At 50.3% G+C, this 17,660-nt stretch overlaps 1 protein-coding gene across 2 annotated transcripts; it reads right to left on the bottom strand.

Moving 5' to 3' along the window:
- Positions 1-1,820: 1,820 nt before the first annotated feature.
- LDLRAD1 (low density lipoprotein receptor class A domain containing 1) lies at positions 1,821-17,636 on the bottom strand. 2 transcript variants are annotated; one of them, XM_081055202.1, is made up of 8 exons: positions 16,742-17,636; positions 15,455-15,544; positions 11,722-11,818; positions 11,174-11,228; positions 8,265-8,390; positions 6,130-6,267; positions 4,271-4,399; positions 1,822-3,071 (listed from the first exon to the last, which is right to left on the bottom strand). In XM_081055202.1, the coding sequence occupies exons 3-8, from the start codon at positions 11,740-11,742 to the stop codon at positions 2,923-2,925; spliced, it is 618 nt and encodes a 205-aa protein (XP_080911328.1). In that variant the 5' UTR covers positions 11,743-11,818; positions 15,455-15,544; positions 16,742-17,636; the 3' UTR covers positions 1,822-2,922. The 2 variants fall into 2 exon arrangements, with proteins under 2 accessions (XP_080911327.1, XP_080911328.1); XM_081055201.1 differs by lacking the exons at positions 15,455-15,544; positions 16,742-17,636 and having other exon boundaries at positions 1,821-3,071; positions 11,389-11,747.
- Positions 17,637-17,660: the final 24 nt, after the last annotated feature.

Raw genomic sequence — 17,660 nt, 5'->3', positions numbered from 1 at the left:
TCTTACCTGCACCTCAGTCTTGCTGGTGCCGGGTTGAGACACAGGAAGTAGGATCCACAGGATCTACAATCTGCCATCCGCCATCCGCGCTTGCTAACTCCACTTGCTAGCCGCAATCCGCCGGCTGCTTCTCTGCCAACCAACCAACCAACCAACCCCTTGCTAACCGCAATCCACGCTTGCTAGCTCAGCCACGGCAGTTATCTCAGTGGCCAATGGCTAACCAGTAACAGCTGATGGCCACTCAGCCACTGCGGATGGCCATCTGATTACAGCTGATGGCCATCTACTACCCGAGTGAGCACCTTTCCACGTGAGGCCGAGAGCCTGGAAACTGCTCTCTGGGACTCTGTCCACACACCCTAATGAATTTCAATTTAAAAAAGAAAAAAAAAACCTAGCTTTTAATCCTCAACCTGCTACTGACATGCTGAGTGGACTTGGACACGTTGGTCTCACCTTGTTTTATCAACATCCTGTAAAATGAAGCATCTGGCCCCCCAACGGCCTGTACGGCCTGTGGATGGGCTTGGTTGGGAGGGGAGGCTAAAACGATATGCAACCCGTGGTGCCAGTGCCTCTGGGTGTTTTTTCTGAGAAGAGCCACAGACCACTGAAGAAGACCAGGACGAGACGACCACCAAGGTCTGCCTGCCTCTCTCCTGTGAGGCCGAACCGCCGCGCGAGCAGCCACTGGGGGACTGCGTGCTCTCCTGCTGCCTGAACCACCGAGACTGATTGGTACAAGCAAACACAGGCTCGCGTTCCCACGGCCTCTCCCCGGCAACCTTGTTTTCAACACCGGATGCTCAGGACGTCAGGAACATGTTGGCATTTGAGCACTGAAACGAGCTTCTGGACTTTTTCTTGTTCCTCAGGAACCAGCTCAACCCTCTCTTCCCCTGGAGACTGGAGCCCTGTGAGAGAAGGCATGGCCCAGGGCGGGAGCCCAGGTGCTCCTTTTCAGGCCTCCGGCCTCCTCTGTCTTCCTCTTCTCCCCCCACCCCTGTTCCACCAGTGAGTAGCCCTTGGCCATCCCCTCTTCTCTGCCCACCTGGTCCAAGCTCTGGCATCTTTTGCTTAGACTCTTGTCATTCAAGTCCATTGTAGCTCCAGACCACGTCCTTGCTTATCACGCCTTGATGACACCCAGTATCCTTAGGATGAAGTGTGACACACTATGCCCTCCAGGATTGTGTCACTGCTCACCTACTACTGTCTCTTTCCATCAAAGCTTTGGCCACATTGGCCTGAACCACACTGGCATTCCCTGGCTGAGCTGTACCCTGTCACGCCCCCATGCCTTTGTTCCAAGGGCCTCTTGGCCAGGAATGCCCTTCTCTCCTACCTGTCCCAATGGACATTCTCCAGAGCCAGCCTCCCTCCTCTGGGAAGGAGGCTCCCCTGGATCGGTCATCAGAACCCAGGATGACACCCGGAGCGTCGCCACAGCTCCTTGCTTGTGCTGCAGTTGGACAGAAACTCAGCCAAAGGTGCCAGCGTCCAGGGCTGCCTGTCCTTCAGGCAGGAGCCCTGAGGCACCCTGTTCCAGGTCATCAGGGTCAGAAACACGACTGTGCACTGGCTTCCATAGGCCCTTCCTTGGTGCCCTCCTGTTGTCCCACCCATCTCCATCGTGTGAGGTGCCTCCATGAGACCCTGTGCTCCTCGTATGCTAGGACCCAGGTCTCTTCATTCCTGGGTGCCCAGAACCTGCTTGGCTCAGAGGAGGTGCAAAGAGACTGTTTAGTGAGTGACAAATGAACCAGAGCTCACCTATCTCTTAGTTGCCCATTTTCAGTTCAAAACTCACACAAGATTGATACATGAAACTGATTTTTATTAATTTCTAATGCAGAGATGTCTCTCTTTCAACAGCAACCCTCTTGTTGGCCCAATTCCAATTCTCTTTCAGAATAAGGGTGGGACACTTTCTGACCCTCAAGCTACTTTTAAAAATACCCCATAGGGACTCTACACACCTCCCCGCCCCCCTGCCAAAATATAATCACATTGGAAGCAGGAAAGGATTCAGGGTTGGGACACCATAGACTGTATTTGAGTCCCAGTTCCAGTACTGACTTTGCTGTATGATCCTGGGCAAGTGATTTCTCCCTTTGAGCCTCAGTTTTCTCATCTGTTTAATGGGGATATCCATCCTTGCCTTTCTGGGTGTTGTGAAGATGGAAAAGTATGCAGAGAAATAACTCATTCACTCAGACTCTGGAACCGAAATACAATCCATACTATAAGAAACCTGGCCCGCTTGGCTGGGCCCTGGTCACGGGGTAGGGTAGAGAATGGGACAGGCAGAAGGGCTGCTCTTTCTCCAGACCTCTACTCTACAGCTCAGAGCCTCCTGGATGACTGGCTTCCCATTGGCAGGATGACAAATGCCCCGTCTCAGGTGCAATCTCATGTGATCAGTCAGTAGGATCTGGTAGGATTACTGAGATGAGAAAAATGCTAAGACTGTAGTCAAGCCCAGCAAGATCTGTCTTAGGGAACAAATAGACAGGAAGTGGCATACACTTGACATATGTACCATCCCTAAGGGCTAAACTCCTCAACTTGGTGTTTGAGACTTATCTTTGCTCCATGGGGTGATAAGGTCAGGAGTAGAGGAGCAGATTTCCTCTGTGGGGCCCCAGAGACAGGCCTAAAATCGTGGAAGCAGAACTCCTCATCCTTGTTAGGAGCTGCATAGCACGGTAGTGAGCTCCCTGTCATTGGACACATTCAAGGAGAAGCTGAACATCTTTAAAGCAGGAGAGACAATTCTTATTCAGAGATGACAGTGCTTAGATCTCACTAGATAATCTTGAAGGCTTCTTCCTGCCCTCATGGTCTTGGATTTGATTCTTGTATGAAGGGTCATCAGTGCCATTTCAACCAGCCTCTCGCTCTGGACTGGGTGCTCACTCAGGGTCCAGGACAGGTGTACTCATCAGACCAGTCGGAGCAGTGCTGCACGTGGTCCCGGCAGAGGCTCCTTGGGATACAGCCACAATACTTGAAGAAAGTCGAGGGGCAACGCCACCACCCAGGGCCACAGGGTGGGCATGCTGTCACTGGGGAGACAAGAGCCGACAGAAGAGAAGCTGGTGTATCTTGGAATGCGCAATGCACCCAGGATACTCCCTAGCTCTGACTCCTGCCATAGCTCCCCAAAGCTCCACCTCACCTGACATAGGTGGAATGTATCTTATTTCTCTGCACAAGAGAGAATCAAGACCAAAACTCATAGGCTACATGACCTCAAGCAAGGCTCTCACCTGGTTTGAGCCTGTTTCCTCATCTACTCAAAGTTGTTGTTAAGGAAGAGTGCCAGGCACATGCTCAATGTTCAAATATTAAGGGGGTGCATATTGTCTCCCCAGCCCATCCTCCCTCCCTCACCCCGACTCAGCCTCGCCAGCCACTTAGGGCTCCCTGAGGGGCTCTCACGGACTTCCCTCCTTGGCCCTGTACCCTGGGCCTCCAGCATCCTTCCCTGCCATCACAGCCTCTGCCTGTTGAAACCCTGTCTATTCTCTGAGGCCTGCTTGCAAACGGAGAGAAGCCTTGCTCGATTCTTACACGACCCCCACCCCATACCAAAAACCCTCCCCAGGGCGTCAGCACTTCCTTGTTTCATCAGTATGATGTGAGTCCTAGGGTAAGACACAGGTTTGACACCTGATTGTCCCCATGCAGAATTTGGCACACGCTCAGCTCCCAATGGTGCTCAGACCATGTGTGTTGATTGAACACTGAAGAAGAGATTGAAAGGAAACCAAGGCAGTGAAACGATGCCGGACTTGCAGTCAGGAGATCTGGTTTAAATCTAAGCTCCCTTCCTGTCACTCATTGTAGTAAGTCCTTTCTCCTCTCTGGCCTCAGTTTACCTACAAATAAATCGGGGCCAGTGATTCCTGCCCTGCTTTCCTCACAGGGTTGTGGAGAGCTGCAGAGGAAATGAGGGAGACTCAAGTTCAAATCCCAGCTGGGCCACGTACATACTCCTTGCATGATCACCCTCTGAGACCCCATTTCCTCATCTGTGTCCTTGAGAGTAAGTTCCCCACTAAAGAAGAATAAACCTCCAGAAAGAGCCAGTTGGTGTGGTAGTGAGCTCCCCACCACTGGAGGCATCCAAGCAGTGGCGGAAAACTTCCTAGGATGCAAGGAGGAGATGGTGGGGGGGACCTCAGAGATTCCGTGGTCAACCTCTGCCCCCTGACCACTGCCTGGGCACCTGCTGCAGCCCCGTCTGTGCCCAGACCCCCACCTGGGCTTAGTTCATCTGAGCAATCCCCACAGTTGTTGGTCCCATCACACGTTTGGTCTGAGTAGATCCAGGAAGCCGGGTCTCCACAGCGGGCCACAAGGAAGCTAGGGAGGCTCTGGGGCACATCTCCTGCAGAGGGACAGATGAGGCAGGAGGAAGTCCACACCTGGCCACAGCTGTCTCAGGGTATCTTGAGGTGGATTGTCACAGCCACCCTGGCAGTTGCCAAACTCAGGGTCACCATGCACCCACCCTAGGAAGGGCACAGAAGTTTCCTGGGGAGGAGACTGAGTCAAGAGGAGAGGAGTGTTATTTCCCTGGACACCCAAAAAGATACCCAGAAAACTGCCTCGCCCTCCTCCATTCCCTCTTCAGCTCCTCTGCATCCGCCCCCACACCATTGCCGGCACTATTCCTTCCTCCACAAGTGTCCTGCTGGACACCTATCCAAAGCCATTCCATTTCAAGTTCAAATTCCTTCACCTCCAGGAAGCTTCCTCCAGCTGGAACATAAGAATAGATGTGAAGTCTTGCAATTGGGCCCCAGAACTCGGAACTCAGAGGGTGTGTATTCACGTACCACATGAGACAGCGTCAGACCACCTTTCTTGAAAGTGGGTTCTGTGTTAGGCAGCAGTGTGACAGGGCTACCAAAAATGAACGTGAATTCAGGCCACATTACTACAGGTATAACTCAACCCCGGGAGGGGGAAAGCCTTTGTTCCTTAGACTAGCCAGAGCCAGTCAGAAATGTCCTAAATGCTTTTGGAGCCTGTGCAGGGAGAAGGACCTGGGCAGTTGGGATGTGTTCTGTGGAGTGCTGGCTGGAGCGGGGATGACTGTGGGGTTCAGAGTGTGGCCTGGGGGAGGGGACATTATGGGGAGTAAGAAAGCAATCTCCAAATCCATGTAGTAGACCATCAAGGGAGATAGATTAAACTTTGGTTCATGGGGGCCAGGGTTTGATGAGGGAACTAATCAAGGATGCTGGTGGGAGGCAGCGTGAAAGTCAGGACAAGGGAGACATTCCCATGGAAAACCCCGCAATGATGGGTGCAGCGGCCTCAAGCTGCAGTGCAAGTGGAAGCTGGGTGGCCTCTGTTGGATTTGTTATAGAGGGGATTGGGGCATGAGCTGGGACACAACCCGGATGACTTCTAAGATCTCTTCTAGTCTTGAGGGCCTGTGATATAATGCCCCCCTCCCACTAGCTTCCCCACCCCACCCATTCCAACTCAGCAGGCTCTCTCCCTCCTACATGCAAAGTGGCCCAGCTCCTCTCTCCTGAGAACTGTCAGATCTCTAAAGTCTGGGACCAGATCTTCCCATTCATTGATTCAGTCCTTCAATCATTCCATCATTCATTCAGAGAATCATTCTGGATACCCCCGTGTGTCATGCCCTGTGACAGGGAGTGAGGCCCCAGATCAAGCAGACCAGGCCTGCCCCAGAGGAGGTCACAGCTGATGGCTGTGGCAAATGTGCCACGGTGACTAGGGCTGGAACACAGGGAAGCACGGGGGACGTGGGACCCCAAAGCAGGGACCTTAACCTAGTTTGGAAGTCAGGGAAGGCTTCCTGGTGGAGGTAACACTTGAACTCTACCATGCAGTTTGAGTGCAGGTTCTCTGGACATGGAGATGCACACAGCGAAGGCATTCCCCAGTGTGGGCACGTATGTGTGTGTGCCGGTGGAGGCAGCTGTTCCTGGCAGAGGGCACCATATCAGCAAAGGCCTGGTAATTTCGGGTGTGGTTGAGCTTCAGTTTGGCTACTGGGATAGTTGGAATTGAGGGGCAACCTCCAAGGGACCCTTGAGGGTGCATCTGGAACAGCGGCAAAACTGAGCAGATACTCACGGCATAAGGCCTCATCTTCGTCCTCGCCGTGTGAACAGGTGCGGATGCCGTCACAGACCCCGCTGGCTGAGATGCAGCCGCTCCGGTCATGGCACAGGAAGCCTGTCCTGTTTGTCAGTGTCACACAGGCCTGGGCCCCTGAGTGGGCAAGGGGAGACTCCAGAGGGTCAAGGGTGGTACTCACAAGGGCATCACCAGGTTCCCACACCTGAGCCCCACCCTTAGCTGGCTAGAGGGGCTGGGGCAGCGGGGAGGATACTGGGCTCGGCATTGGGGACCAAAGTCTCAGCTCTACCATGTGCCACCTGAGTGACTTTGGACAGATGACTCAACCTCTCTGAGCCTCAGGTTTTCTTGTCTGCAAAATGGGGATTATAGCACATACCCCATAGGACCACTGGGGCAATTTACATAACCCCAGAACATAAAAAGTGCCGAGTAAGTCATAGTTCCTTCTTTTACTGACAGCTTATTGACAATCTCCTGGGAGGCTCCTGAGGACAGGGCTCAGTCAAGGAAGTGGTTTTAATGGTGGAGCTCCTGGTGCCAGGTTGGTTGCCAGAGCAATATAATGGGGCTGGCTGGGAACCATTATGCCATAATTCCTCACATCTGGGCACAACTTTATGGTCTGCAAAGCACTTTCACAATCTTATTCTATTGTTTCCCCAAAGCTCTGTGAAGTATCATCATTAGCCCCATTTTACAGATGAGTAAAGGAAGGCTCAGAGAGATGCGACAGGCGCAGTCACACAGCTAATAACCCAGGCCTGCTGACTTGACTCTTTCCCAAGGCCGGGGCTGCCTCCCCAGTGTCCAGTACAGACATCTAAACATACGTCCTTCTGAGAATCTTCCTTTCTCTCCTAAAGAATTCAAGGAGAGAAATTGGAAGATGAGCTGGGAGGTCCCCTGGCTCCACAGGCTGTGCAGTGTATACACATGCACACAGGTTGGAGGTGGAAGGAGGTTTGTGCTTGTATGTCTGGGAGCCATTTCTCAGCTCCTGGAACTGCCTTGGCTCGTGTGAAGGGGACAGACTGTCAGAGACAGTCACATTGTCACACACCTACACATAAACATACCAATGCACATGCCCAGGTGTGCACACACAGGCACACAGACATGCACATGCGTACACAGACACAGGCATACGCACAGACACATACACACAGGCACATGAATGCAACTCCTCACCTGTGTACATTCGCCCTCAGTGCCCGCGTTCCTGCCCAGGCATGTAGAGAACTGTGGGTTTTGCCTCCTCCCCTCACAACCCTCACCCCCAACCACCTGGCTACAGAGCCATCTGTCAGGAGAGTAGATCTGGTGACACCACACCCCAAGCTCAAGCCCTTCCCATGGCTCTCTGGATGGTGCCTCCCTCCCCATGCAGCCCCTGGCCCTGTCCACTGCTCTAGCCCTCCATGTCCACTGGCAGTTTCTCTTTCTCCTCATGTTTTCTCCCACTCCAGGGACCCCTCACATAGTGTTCCTGTGCCTGGGATGCTTTTGCCACTCCCTCCACTAACCAATTCCCACTTTCCCTTCATGCCTCAGCTCCCTTTCTCTTCTCAAGGTTCCCACTCGGCTCATTCATTTATTCATTCATTCCATCATTCATTCAGCCTCTATTCCAGATTTCGGAGCCCCATGAACCCTGCCTTAATGTGCTCATTTGTGAACATTGTGATCACGAATGTTCATGTTGCTCTCCAACATGTTACCGCTGCAAGGGCAGGGGCTGTGTTGGGGTTCACCACTGAAGCCAGGGCGAAGGGATGTATCAGATACGCCCGCCCGAGGCAGACACACAGATGGACGGCCCCACCCAGAACAGCCAGTCCAGGAGAAGAGGAAGTGCGGGTGCTGTGGGGGCCGCTTCTAACCAGCCTGGGGGTCAGGCAAGGCTTCCTGGAGGAGGTAGGTCATCAGAGCTGGGCCCTCTCAGTGGCTCATATTACAGATGTGCAAATGGAGGCTCAGAGCCATGTATATTTCAGGGTGTGTGTCCATGTCTATGTATGCACCCTAAAGAATTGTCCAAAAGCCACTCCTAGAGAAGCCAGTCAGGATTAGGTGTCCCCCATCCTTCTGTGCCCCGCACCCCCTCCCAGCAAGCCTGACCACCTGACCTGGCGCACGTGGTGGGTGTCCCAGGATGGTGACCAGGGCGATCAGGGCTGCAAGAGTTGCCAGCAGGAGCAGCACGAAGACCGAAAGGCAGGCCCCTCGGCGGGAGCAGCAGAGGGCACTGCAGCCTGCAGTGTGGAGCAGGAAACCAGTGATGGAGCAGCCAGCCCTGGGGCCCAGGGATCCACGCATCTGGCTCCTCCTACAAGTGGCCCCTCCCCACCTAGGAGTCTGGGGGCAGGAAGGGCATCCCTGAAGGAGGGGACCCCTAAGCCCACCATGGTGCTCTCTGTTCTGCCTGTGGGCCGCCCCCACCAAGGATTGGGCCCTGGTCCAGTAGCTGGTAAGTGGCAGTCAGGATGAGGGAGCCAGGTCTCTGCTCCACTGCCGTCACCTTCCTGTCCTTCCAGGAGGCTGTCTCCTCAGGAGGCAGGGAGAGATGGACACCTGCTTATCAAGCCCCTTCCATGGGGGCAGAAACTATAGCAAGCCCTTCAAAGCCATTATTTTTATTTTTCAAAACAAACTTTATAGTTGAGGAAACTGAGGCTCAGAGAAGACAAGGTCCAAGTCGCTTTGTGCGGAGCTGGGATATGAGTCCCTATTTGCTGCCCAAACCAGTGCTCTTTCCGTGATGCCAACGGATTACGCATTCTGCAGCCTGTCAGCTCCACCACTTCCCAGCTGGGCCCCACTGAGAGGTCACTTTACTTCTCTGTGCTTATTTTCCTCATGTGAAAAATGGGGATTATATTACCTACCTTAGGGTTGTGGAGGGGATTAAGCTAGTTAATGTATTAGAACAGAGCTTGGCACATAGTAAATGCTATAAAGTTTTTAGCTATTGTTAGTATTTATTGAGTACTTACTATGTGTCAAGCTGTAACCTAAGCACTGGGGAAATAATTGGAGACATCTTGCTCCTTAAACTTACTTTGCTCCTCTAATTTTGCTTGCTTGTAAAATAATGAAAGAAAGCATTATAGAGGACCTACTAGGTGTCCTGCTCTGTAGAGGACACAAAAGCAGACACAGCTCAAGTTGCCCTCTGAAAGTTTGTAGTTGCACTTAGAAGACAAGACATGGACAGGTTAAAAGGACAATATGGGGACAACTGCTGTCCTGTGGGCCCCAGTTATCTCAGAAAAAGACGTAGGAGCAGGTCTGATGCATCAGTGTGCCCAGGGTCCATCCCTGGGACACCATGTGAGGGGCAGGCACATAGTAGGTGCTTTGTGAATACTCTGACCCAGAGATACAGGAGGCAAGGGAAGGGCCCCAATTCAAGTCGGTTCCGGTCATTTTCAGTGAATCTACTCACATTTGTGGAGCTACCTACTCTTGTCTACCAATCAGACCTGTCCCTGTGCAGCTCCCAGAGCCAGGTAGTAAGTGTGGTTAAGGAAGCCTGAGCAAGGTGCCATGGGTGCTTGAAGGACTTTCTATGGGCAGGTGAGCGGAAGGTGCAAGGTGAGGGCATTCCAGGTAGACAGCACAGCAAGAATAAAGGCCTGTGGATGGGGGGGGGGGTGCGGGCGAGGGTGGGGGGGGGGATGGCAGCAAGTGTCCTGGTGTCGCTGGAGCCCGGGATGGGTGTACACTGGGAAAGGAGATGATAATAGGAGATGGAACATAAATCTAAAACTGATGACCCCCTTTTTTTTTTCCCCAAACTTTCATACGGTTGGTTTAAATTTTTTTTTCAGCAGCAGAAAAGAAGAATAAAGTTACAAGATTCTTTTAATATTTTCACAATGTTAAAACTAAACCTGAGCTCTAGGCTATGTGTGTAAGTAAATCTAGAACACAAAAGGGTTAAATAAGCCCAGTCAGTGGCTCCCTTGTTGTTCACTGAACACAGTGTAATCCCTGGTAACCAGGCAGAGGGCGTGAGGCTGGGCAAGGAATGCCTCCTGGTCAGCCAAGCTCCACTCCTCAAATATTTGTGTAACACAGGCTGGGCAAGACGGGGTCATGGGACAGACTCGAGGCGGAACTGGCAGAACAGAGACCCATGCCCGGTGAAGATGCTGTACTTCAAAGCCAGAAAGCCCTTAGGTGCCAATTCACACCCTGGACAGGTGGAGAGAAGGAGGCCATTTGTTCCACAGTCATGCCTACTAAGAAATAAATACCAGTGTGGAGCGACCAAGCTAGCAGGGCTTTGCAACCAGTGGGACTTTAATTCGAATTTGAATCTTGTCTTTTCCACTGCCCAGCTGTGTGGGATTCCAGCTTGGCTGAGCTACTAAACCTCTTTTAACCTCAGCTGCCTCGTCTGTCATTGCCCCATAACAGGATCCCCCTCTCAGAGCTGTCCTGAGGATTAAAAGAGACCACACAGTGCCAGGCACATACTAGGACCTTGAACTTTTATGGCTATTATTAGTATCCACCTCTCTGGGCCTGTTTCCTCATAGATCAAATGTGGACCAAGACAGGGCACATAGTAGACGCTCAATAAATGTGTGTTCCTTCGAACTGTCCTGGTCACATGGTAAGTGGCACATAGTAGGTGCTAAATAAGTATATGATCTCACCTACTTTATCCTTTACAGGCAAAGAGAATCGCCCAGGTCACCTACAGGTCAGGTATTTGACTCCAGAGCTTTCTTCTATAGGTTACATGTGGACAGTATGTAGTACAATGCCTCTGAGGTAGGCAGCACATCTCCTTGTGCTTGGAGAGAAGGAACAACCCTATTAATCAGGTGGATGTGGGCATGGTTGGCCAGGAATCTGGGAGTAAATGACATCACATAAGGGGAGAGGTCTGAGGAACAGTGGGAGCCTTAGGGAGCGCTCTCTGTGCCTCTGTGGCAAAGGCCCAGCCTCAGGAAAGCCCACCCTCAGGAAAGCCCACCTGGGAGGCAGCCCACGGGTCACTGTCCCCAGGCCCTCCATCCTTTACCTTCCTCTCCAGGGAGGGCTTTGGTTCCAGCAGCGGCAATGCCATTGACATCCCCCTGCCCAAGAGAACAGAGTGAGGGGTGGGCTTAGGTGCAGTGAGGTCCAGTCTCAGGGAGCCACACCGGAGTTTTTCACGAGGGGCACCAAGAGCTTCATGTGGGCGCCCTGGCCCCTCACGCTCCAGCGTGCTCAGCGTGCTGAATGCCCCAAACTCACCAGACCCGCTTCACATTTCCACATGTTTGTCTGCACGCTGCCTTCTGCCTGGAATGCCTTGGCTTCCACTGTCCACTTGGCGTACAGTCGTCCTTCAAACGGAGAGGCTTTCCCCGACGCCCCCTCCCGTCATGTCCGTGGCCCCCTCCCGGGCCTCCTGTTTCCCTCCCACACTCACACCAGGACTGGGTCGCTGGTTCACCCTTGGAGCCCTCTACAACCTGAGAGGGAGCCTCCAGGACAGGGGGGAGCTGAGCCATCCCAGAGTCTCCCCTTTTCACTCCCCACTCCTTACCCCAGGGTTGGCTCCCCCCAGGGCAGGGCAGCTTTTACCTGGGGGAAGATCTTGTTCATGTCTCAGGCTCCCAGCTCGTCTCCAGGCACTGGGGCTAGTGCGGCTCAGGTTCCCTGCCTTGTCACCAGGGGCCGCCTGGAGGAGGAGGGCAGGAGGGGCTGTCTGGCCGCACCCTTCCTGCGGGCTGTCCCCTTCCAGGCTGCCTCCCAGGTGGAGGGAAGGGCAAGAGGCCCCTTCTCCTGCCTAGAGCTTCCCCGCTCTGCAGTCTGAGGGCAATACTCCAAGGTGAACTTCTCATCCTCTTTGACAGACAAAGAGCCTGAGGTTCAGAGTGAGAAGCGACCAAGTCACACAGTAGGGGGGAGGAGGAGGTCAGAACCTAGCAGCTTTCCAGGACCTGCTTTTTCTTCCACAACAATGATGAGACCTGAGGATCTCAGGCTTCCCATGTGCATGAAGATCCAGGCAGACATACCCAGAATTAACATTCAGGTTGAAAGAATATGTATTTTCCACTAAGATTATAAAGGAGATATAATTTTAAACTATTTTCTTTATAAAAGTGGCCACATGCATTTACATTTTTCCAGAGAGGGTGCCCGTGATGGGGGAGGAGCAGGGGCTGGTTGTTGACCTAACTAACCTCTTCTGTCCACTCCTAGCTGTCCCTCTGCTGAGGAGACCAAGGCCCTGGGAGCTTAAGGGACTGTTTGGAGGCCCCAGACCAAGGGAGGAGAGGTGGCCACCTCCAGAAATGAGCTTGGGGGCTCCAGGGATGGTCTCTTTGCAGACTGCCTCTGATGTCACTGGGTTGTTTAGCCTGTGACAGGCCTTTTCTTTTTCGCTGGGATATAAACTGCTGAGTTGGGGGCAGGGAAGGGTAGAAAGGCAGGGGCAGCCCTCAGGGGCCGCCAGCACTGGGCAGGGCCAAGCCCTCGGTCAGGAGAACCGGGTCTACGTGAGGGCCTGCTGCTGGCTCTGCTTGGGCATGTCAGTCCCTTCCTCTGACTCTCAGCTCCCTCCTCCAGAAAACGGAAGGATTGGACTGGACGAAGGGGGTGTCTTAGTTTGGGGATTCCCATAATCAGTTCCCGAAGGTGAGGCAACTAGGGTATTGATTTGCCAGCTCTTGCCAGTCACTGGCTGAGAACTGCGAGCAGGCATTAATTCCTGGTACCACTGGTCTGTGTTAGGCAAAGAGATGCCGGAATTGGCAGTTGCAAGCCAGACTGATGTGCCCTGAAATGGAAAGGGACGAGGGGTATGCACGGGGCATCCAGGGGATCTGCTAAAGATGCTAAGCAGAATTCATCTTGCATGCCAAGTGCAATTGATTGTGGAGAGTACCTTGAACAGTGGATTCAGAAGAATTCTGAGGTCATGACTCAGGGTTTTTAATTGACTAGTGATGTCTGCCATGGATGTAAGAGTGGAGAGTGGTATCATACAGGATGACCATTTGCCATTTCTGGACCAACTCGTGCCCTTCAATCTCTGGCCTTCCTTGCTCTGTGATTCTTAAGAGTTTCTTTTACGAAACGACTCCTCAGGGATGTGAAATGTCCCTTTCTCTGGACTCCTGGTCCAGTCCAGGTACAGCCACATCCGACTGTGCTGGAAGCATGGCACCGCTCCACGGGGTTCAGGCTGACACTGAAAACCCTTGAGTGAAGGGCAGCCGGGGATCCTGGCAGGATAGAGAGAGGTCCTGGTGCCTCAATGCCTGCACTTCCCGATGTCACAGCCAGGTCAGCTCTCAGAGAAGAAAGGACTTGGGCTGCCTTGTACAACCTCCACCTTTACTCTGCGGGGCTCCCCGGGCCTTGGCTGGGCCTGCCTAACCCACACCTGGGTCACCTTCGAGCAAGAGCAGGAACTTGGGAGCTGACGGTCCCAGTGGTCCCTCTCTGAGGTTAAATGATCTACCTCTGTCAATTTCTTTTCCACTCATTCCTGAAGAAAGGCAGTATCCCAGTAGATGGACCTCTGTCCTTCCCACCCAACACCCAACACCACACCCGCACCCCCCTGCCAGTGGTGGCACCGCCTGCTAGTGGTGGCACCACCACTGCCACCTCCACAACTGGCTTCAACCGCTCCCATCTTCCCCTCTTCCCTCTCCTGGAAAATAAGTTTCAGAAACTAAACAAAAATATAGGGAAGTAGGAAGAATAATTTAACAAATAATCACGTACCCACCATCCAAAGTTAACAAATGTTAAAATTTAGTTTTCTTGTTTCAAACTTTTTTTCGATTACAGCAAAATTGAAGGCATCTTTTTTTTTACCCCCAATTGTATTCCCTTTCCTGCCTCCCCAGGGTCAACCAGTTTGCTGAATATGCTGTGTATGCTTCCAAGGACTGGTTTTTACACACTGCTGCTCTCTCTCTAGACACACACACACACACACACACACACACACCCCTAGAACCACACTGTAGGAGCACCTCAACTTTACCAGATATTGCCAAACTGCTCTTCCAGGTGACTGTATCAATTTGCACTCGCATTAGCAGTGTGTGAGAGGGTCTGTCTCCCCAGCCTTGAACTTGCCAGACTTTCTGACATCTGACATCTGGTAGGTATGAAATGGTATCCTAGTGTGGCTCATTTGCATTTGTCTAGGAATTTCTACTGCTACGCCAATCACTACCTGTGCCACATGTTGTATTACATGCTTTACATTGTATTAACTCATTTAGTCCCAGGAGATGGAGACTATTATGGCGTCCATTTCACAGATGAGGAAACAGAGGCACGGAGACATTAAGTGACTTGCCCAAGGTTCACAGTTGAAAAGTGGCAGTCAGGACACATGCCTGCCAGGCTGAAAGGTTCACCCCTTACCGCTACCTCCGCCCTCTCTACTCAAAAATGCTCCTCAGAGCAGCAGTGTCCACGTCACCTGGGACCTGGCTAGACATGTGTCTCACCCCAGACCTAGCAAACCAGAACCTGCATCTTAAGATTCCCAGGAGACATGAAAGCACAATTTGAAAAGTCCTGCCTTTCCTCATGCTGTTAGGCTGCCCTTTTTAAATAGATGGCTTTCCTCCCTGGTGAATTGCTTTTTCCTATCTTTCCCATGTTTCTGTGGGTTTGTATTTTTTCTTACTGATTTATGGATTTCTTTATGCTGAATTTGAATCATTTGTTACGTGGGTTATACATCTCTCTCCCAGTCTATAGCTTAGAGTAACTTGCTTAGAGTGCCTTCTACTGGCTCCCTCTGCATTTCTCAATCCATCTTTCTTGTCCAGAACCAGGTAAAAGTCTCACTCCTTGCTCCCCTCCATTTACCTTTTTCTGTATTTCACATGGTCTGGGGCTCCATCTTAGCCTGGCTTAGCCTGGCTGTGGCTAGAGGAGACCCTTAGGACACAAGATCAGCAAACCCCAGCTTGAGTCAGACAGACATGGGTTTCATCCCGACTGCCAAATCAACACCTATCTAATTTAAGGTGGCCAGTTGCAGGCCTCTCTAAGTGTCAGTTTTCTCATCTGAAGAATGGGGAGAAGAATATTTGCCTCAGAGAGCTGTGGCGAGGATGAAGTGAGTGCACATATGTGAACGTGTTCTGCACCCTTTGAGGGTGGGATGCTTTGGTCTGTTTGCAACTACAGAGAGATCTGCTTGAGGGCTAGGGCTGCTACTAGTCCAGGGCCCATCTCTGGGTTGGAGAATGCTAAGTGGGCACCACCATTAGATTGACCAGGGATCTGCGAGAGCTGCTTCCAGACCTGCCTGGGCGTCAGGCACAGTACCTACCTCAGCATTTATCACCCCTCCTCCATGCCTTCCACAACTCTGGGAGCCCTGGCGGGCGCCTCTTCTCTCTGCTTCCTCAACTCCAATAAACTTGAATTAAAAAATTAAGTAAATACAATTAAATTAATTAAATTAAATTAAAATAAAATGATGTTAAATCCCATCCTGCTCTCCTAGAGGAATGTTACAAGGACCCATTTAAAGTGAAAGTGATGGTGCTATAACAGGCTTTGCAAAAGTCATAGGAAATCAACAAACTCCCTCGTGAAATATCAAGTAAACACTTTTTACAAGATAGCACTACAATATTGTTTAATGCCAATGATCCAAATTATATGACGTTTACATACTGAAGAATTGTGGGCTCAAATAATTACGGCATGATGATATATCTTGAGGTAACATTATCAAGAGCTTTTGTTAAAACCTTTCATTTCTAATCATTTGCTGCATCCTTCTTATCAAAGCCTTCAATTAAGGCTGTTTCAATGATGCGAAACAATTCTAACATAAAGAACAAACACATAAGAGGCAGCAAAATAAGCCCAAATAATTTAGAACTGAACAAATATATTTTACTTTTAAAATGACAAAGCAAAATCAGACCACCTCTAAATCAAGGGTTCAGTAAACTTGGATGGGAAAAAAATTAAATCTTTATTTTTGCTAATGTCTAACTGAAATATAGCATTTCCTTCAATTATGAACATAGGCAACAATTGACAATTGTATTAGGGGTATCTGTGACTTTATCACCAATAGAAATCATATTTAAATATATTACAGTTGTTGCATATATTTCAAAATAATTTGAAACTACAGTTTTAGAACCAGAACTAGATCTTGTTATTTTAGATGTTAATAAAGAAGTACATATATAACTAGATCACAAACATTTGAAAATATTTTAGTAACTGTAGTTTAGTATATTTGTTTCCTTTACAATACTTCACATGTAGTTTTACGCATTTGAGAACATTATTCTGAGGAGTCCGGTCTATGGGCTTCACCAATATGCCAAAAATAGTCCATGGCATAAAAAAGGTTAAGAACACCTGCTTTAAGCAGGTAAGTCATTAACATCACAGGAAGAGAATACTTAATAGTGAAATATATGAAGCCAACTTCAACAATTACGAAGTTCATAAAAGGTATATAAACTGTGCTTCAGAATTTAATTCCTTAAAGGAGTTGAAAAATCCACACTAACTGTATGGTCTAGCTTCCCACAGAAGACTGCCATTTTCCACTATCTCAGTTTTTTTTTATCTCTATCACGATACATACCTCCATCCGCAGATCCAGTCCAGAATAAGTGGTCAAGGAAAGACGAATAAGGTACCTCATCCTGACAATGCTCAAATGCAAACATGAAATGTTTAGCCACTGGAAACCTGGTGGGAGGGGCTCAAGAGCACACCAAGTTGGAGAGGTTGGGTTGGTAAACTTAGAGCGTTAGGATGGTAAGTTGACATAGCATTCTAGTTTAAAATTTTTGCCCAACATGAAGTGTGGTAAGAAGCTTGGCATCCATGGAAAAGCCTTCCCAGTTTGCTTGGCAACAGTCAGACTGTGACCAGGTCTCAGAGGCCAGTCCTAGGCTTAGCATCCAAAGAAAATATAGGGTACAGAGAGCCTTATAGAGAAGAGTTCAAAAATATACATGAGGTAAAATGAAAGAAAATAGGAATATTGGGCATTTTAAAAAAGAGAAGTCTGGGAACAGAATTTCCCATTTCAGTGTGGCTGGGTAGATACGTAACTTAATAGATCCCAGCGGTTACCACAGAGCTAAGATATTGATGGCCTCTGGACTTGCCCCTCTGGTCTGTCTCCACACCGTTGTTGAGAGTTGTTCTAAACTCTGTAACTCTCTTGCTTAAGGCCTTTCTGTGGCTTTCCATCATGCTCAGGATCGAATCCAAGTTTGATGAAGTCTTTTATTATCTGGTCCCATCTATTGCTATGCTTTTGTATGCTGTATCTTAGCCTGCTAAATAATTTGTAGTTTCCCACCGTCTTGTCTCTAGGTCTTTGAGCATACTGCCCACGCTTGGAATACTACTCCCTGTATTTTGTTTGGATTTTCCTTTTCCTCCTAGAAGTTAGAGCCCTCTTATGTACTTCCGTAGTACTTTGCTTATCTAGTGACAATAATTATCACATTAATAATAATGTTTCCTTCTTTTAGACTTTGAGCAACTCA

This window comes from Rhinolophus hipposideros (assembly GCF_964194185.1).
Source record: "Rhinolophus hipposideros genome assembly, chromosome: 8".
NCBI lineage: Eukaryota > Metazoa > Chordata > Mammalia > Chiroptera > Rhinolophidae > Rhinolophus > Rhinolophus hipposideros.
The sequence above is the reverse complement of the archived record's forward strand: the minus strand, read 5'-3'. Positions and strand labels throughout refer to the sequence as shown.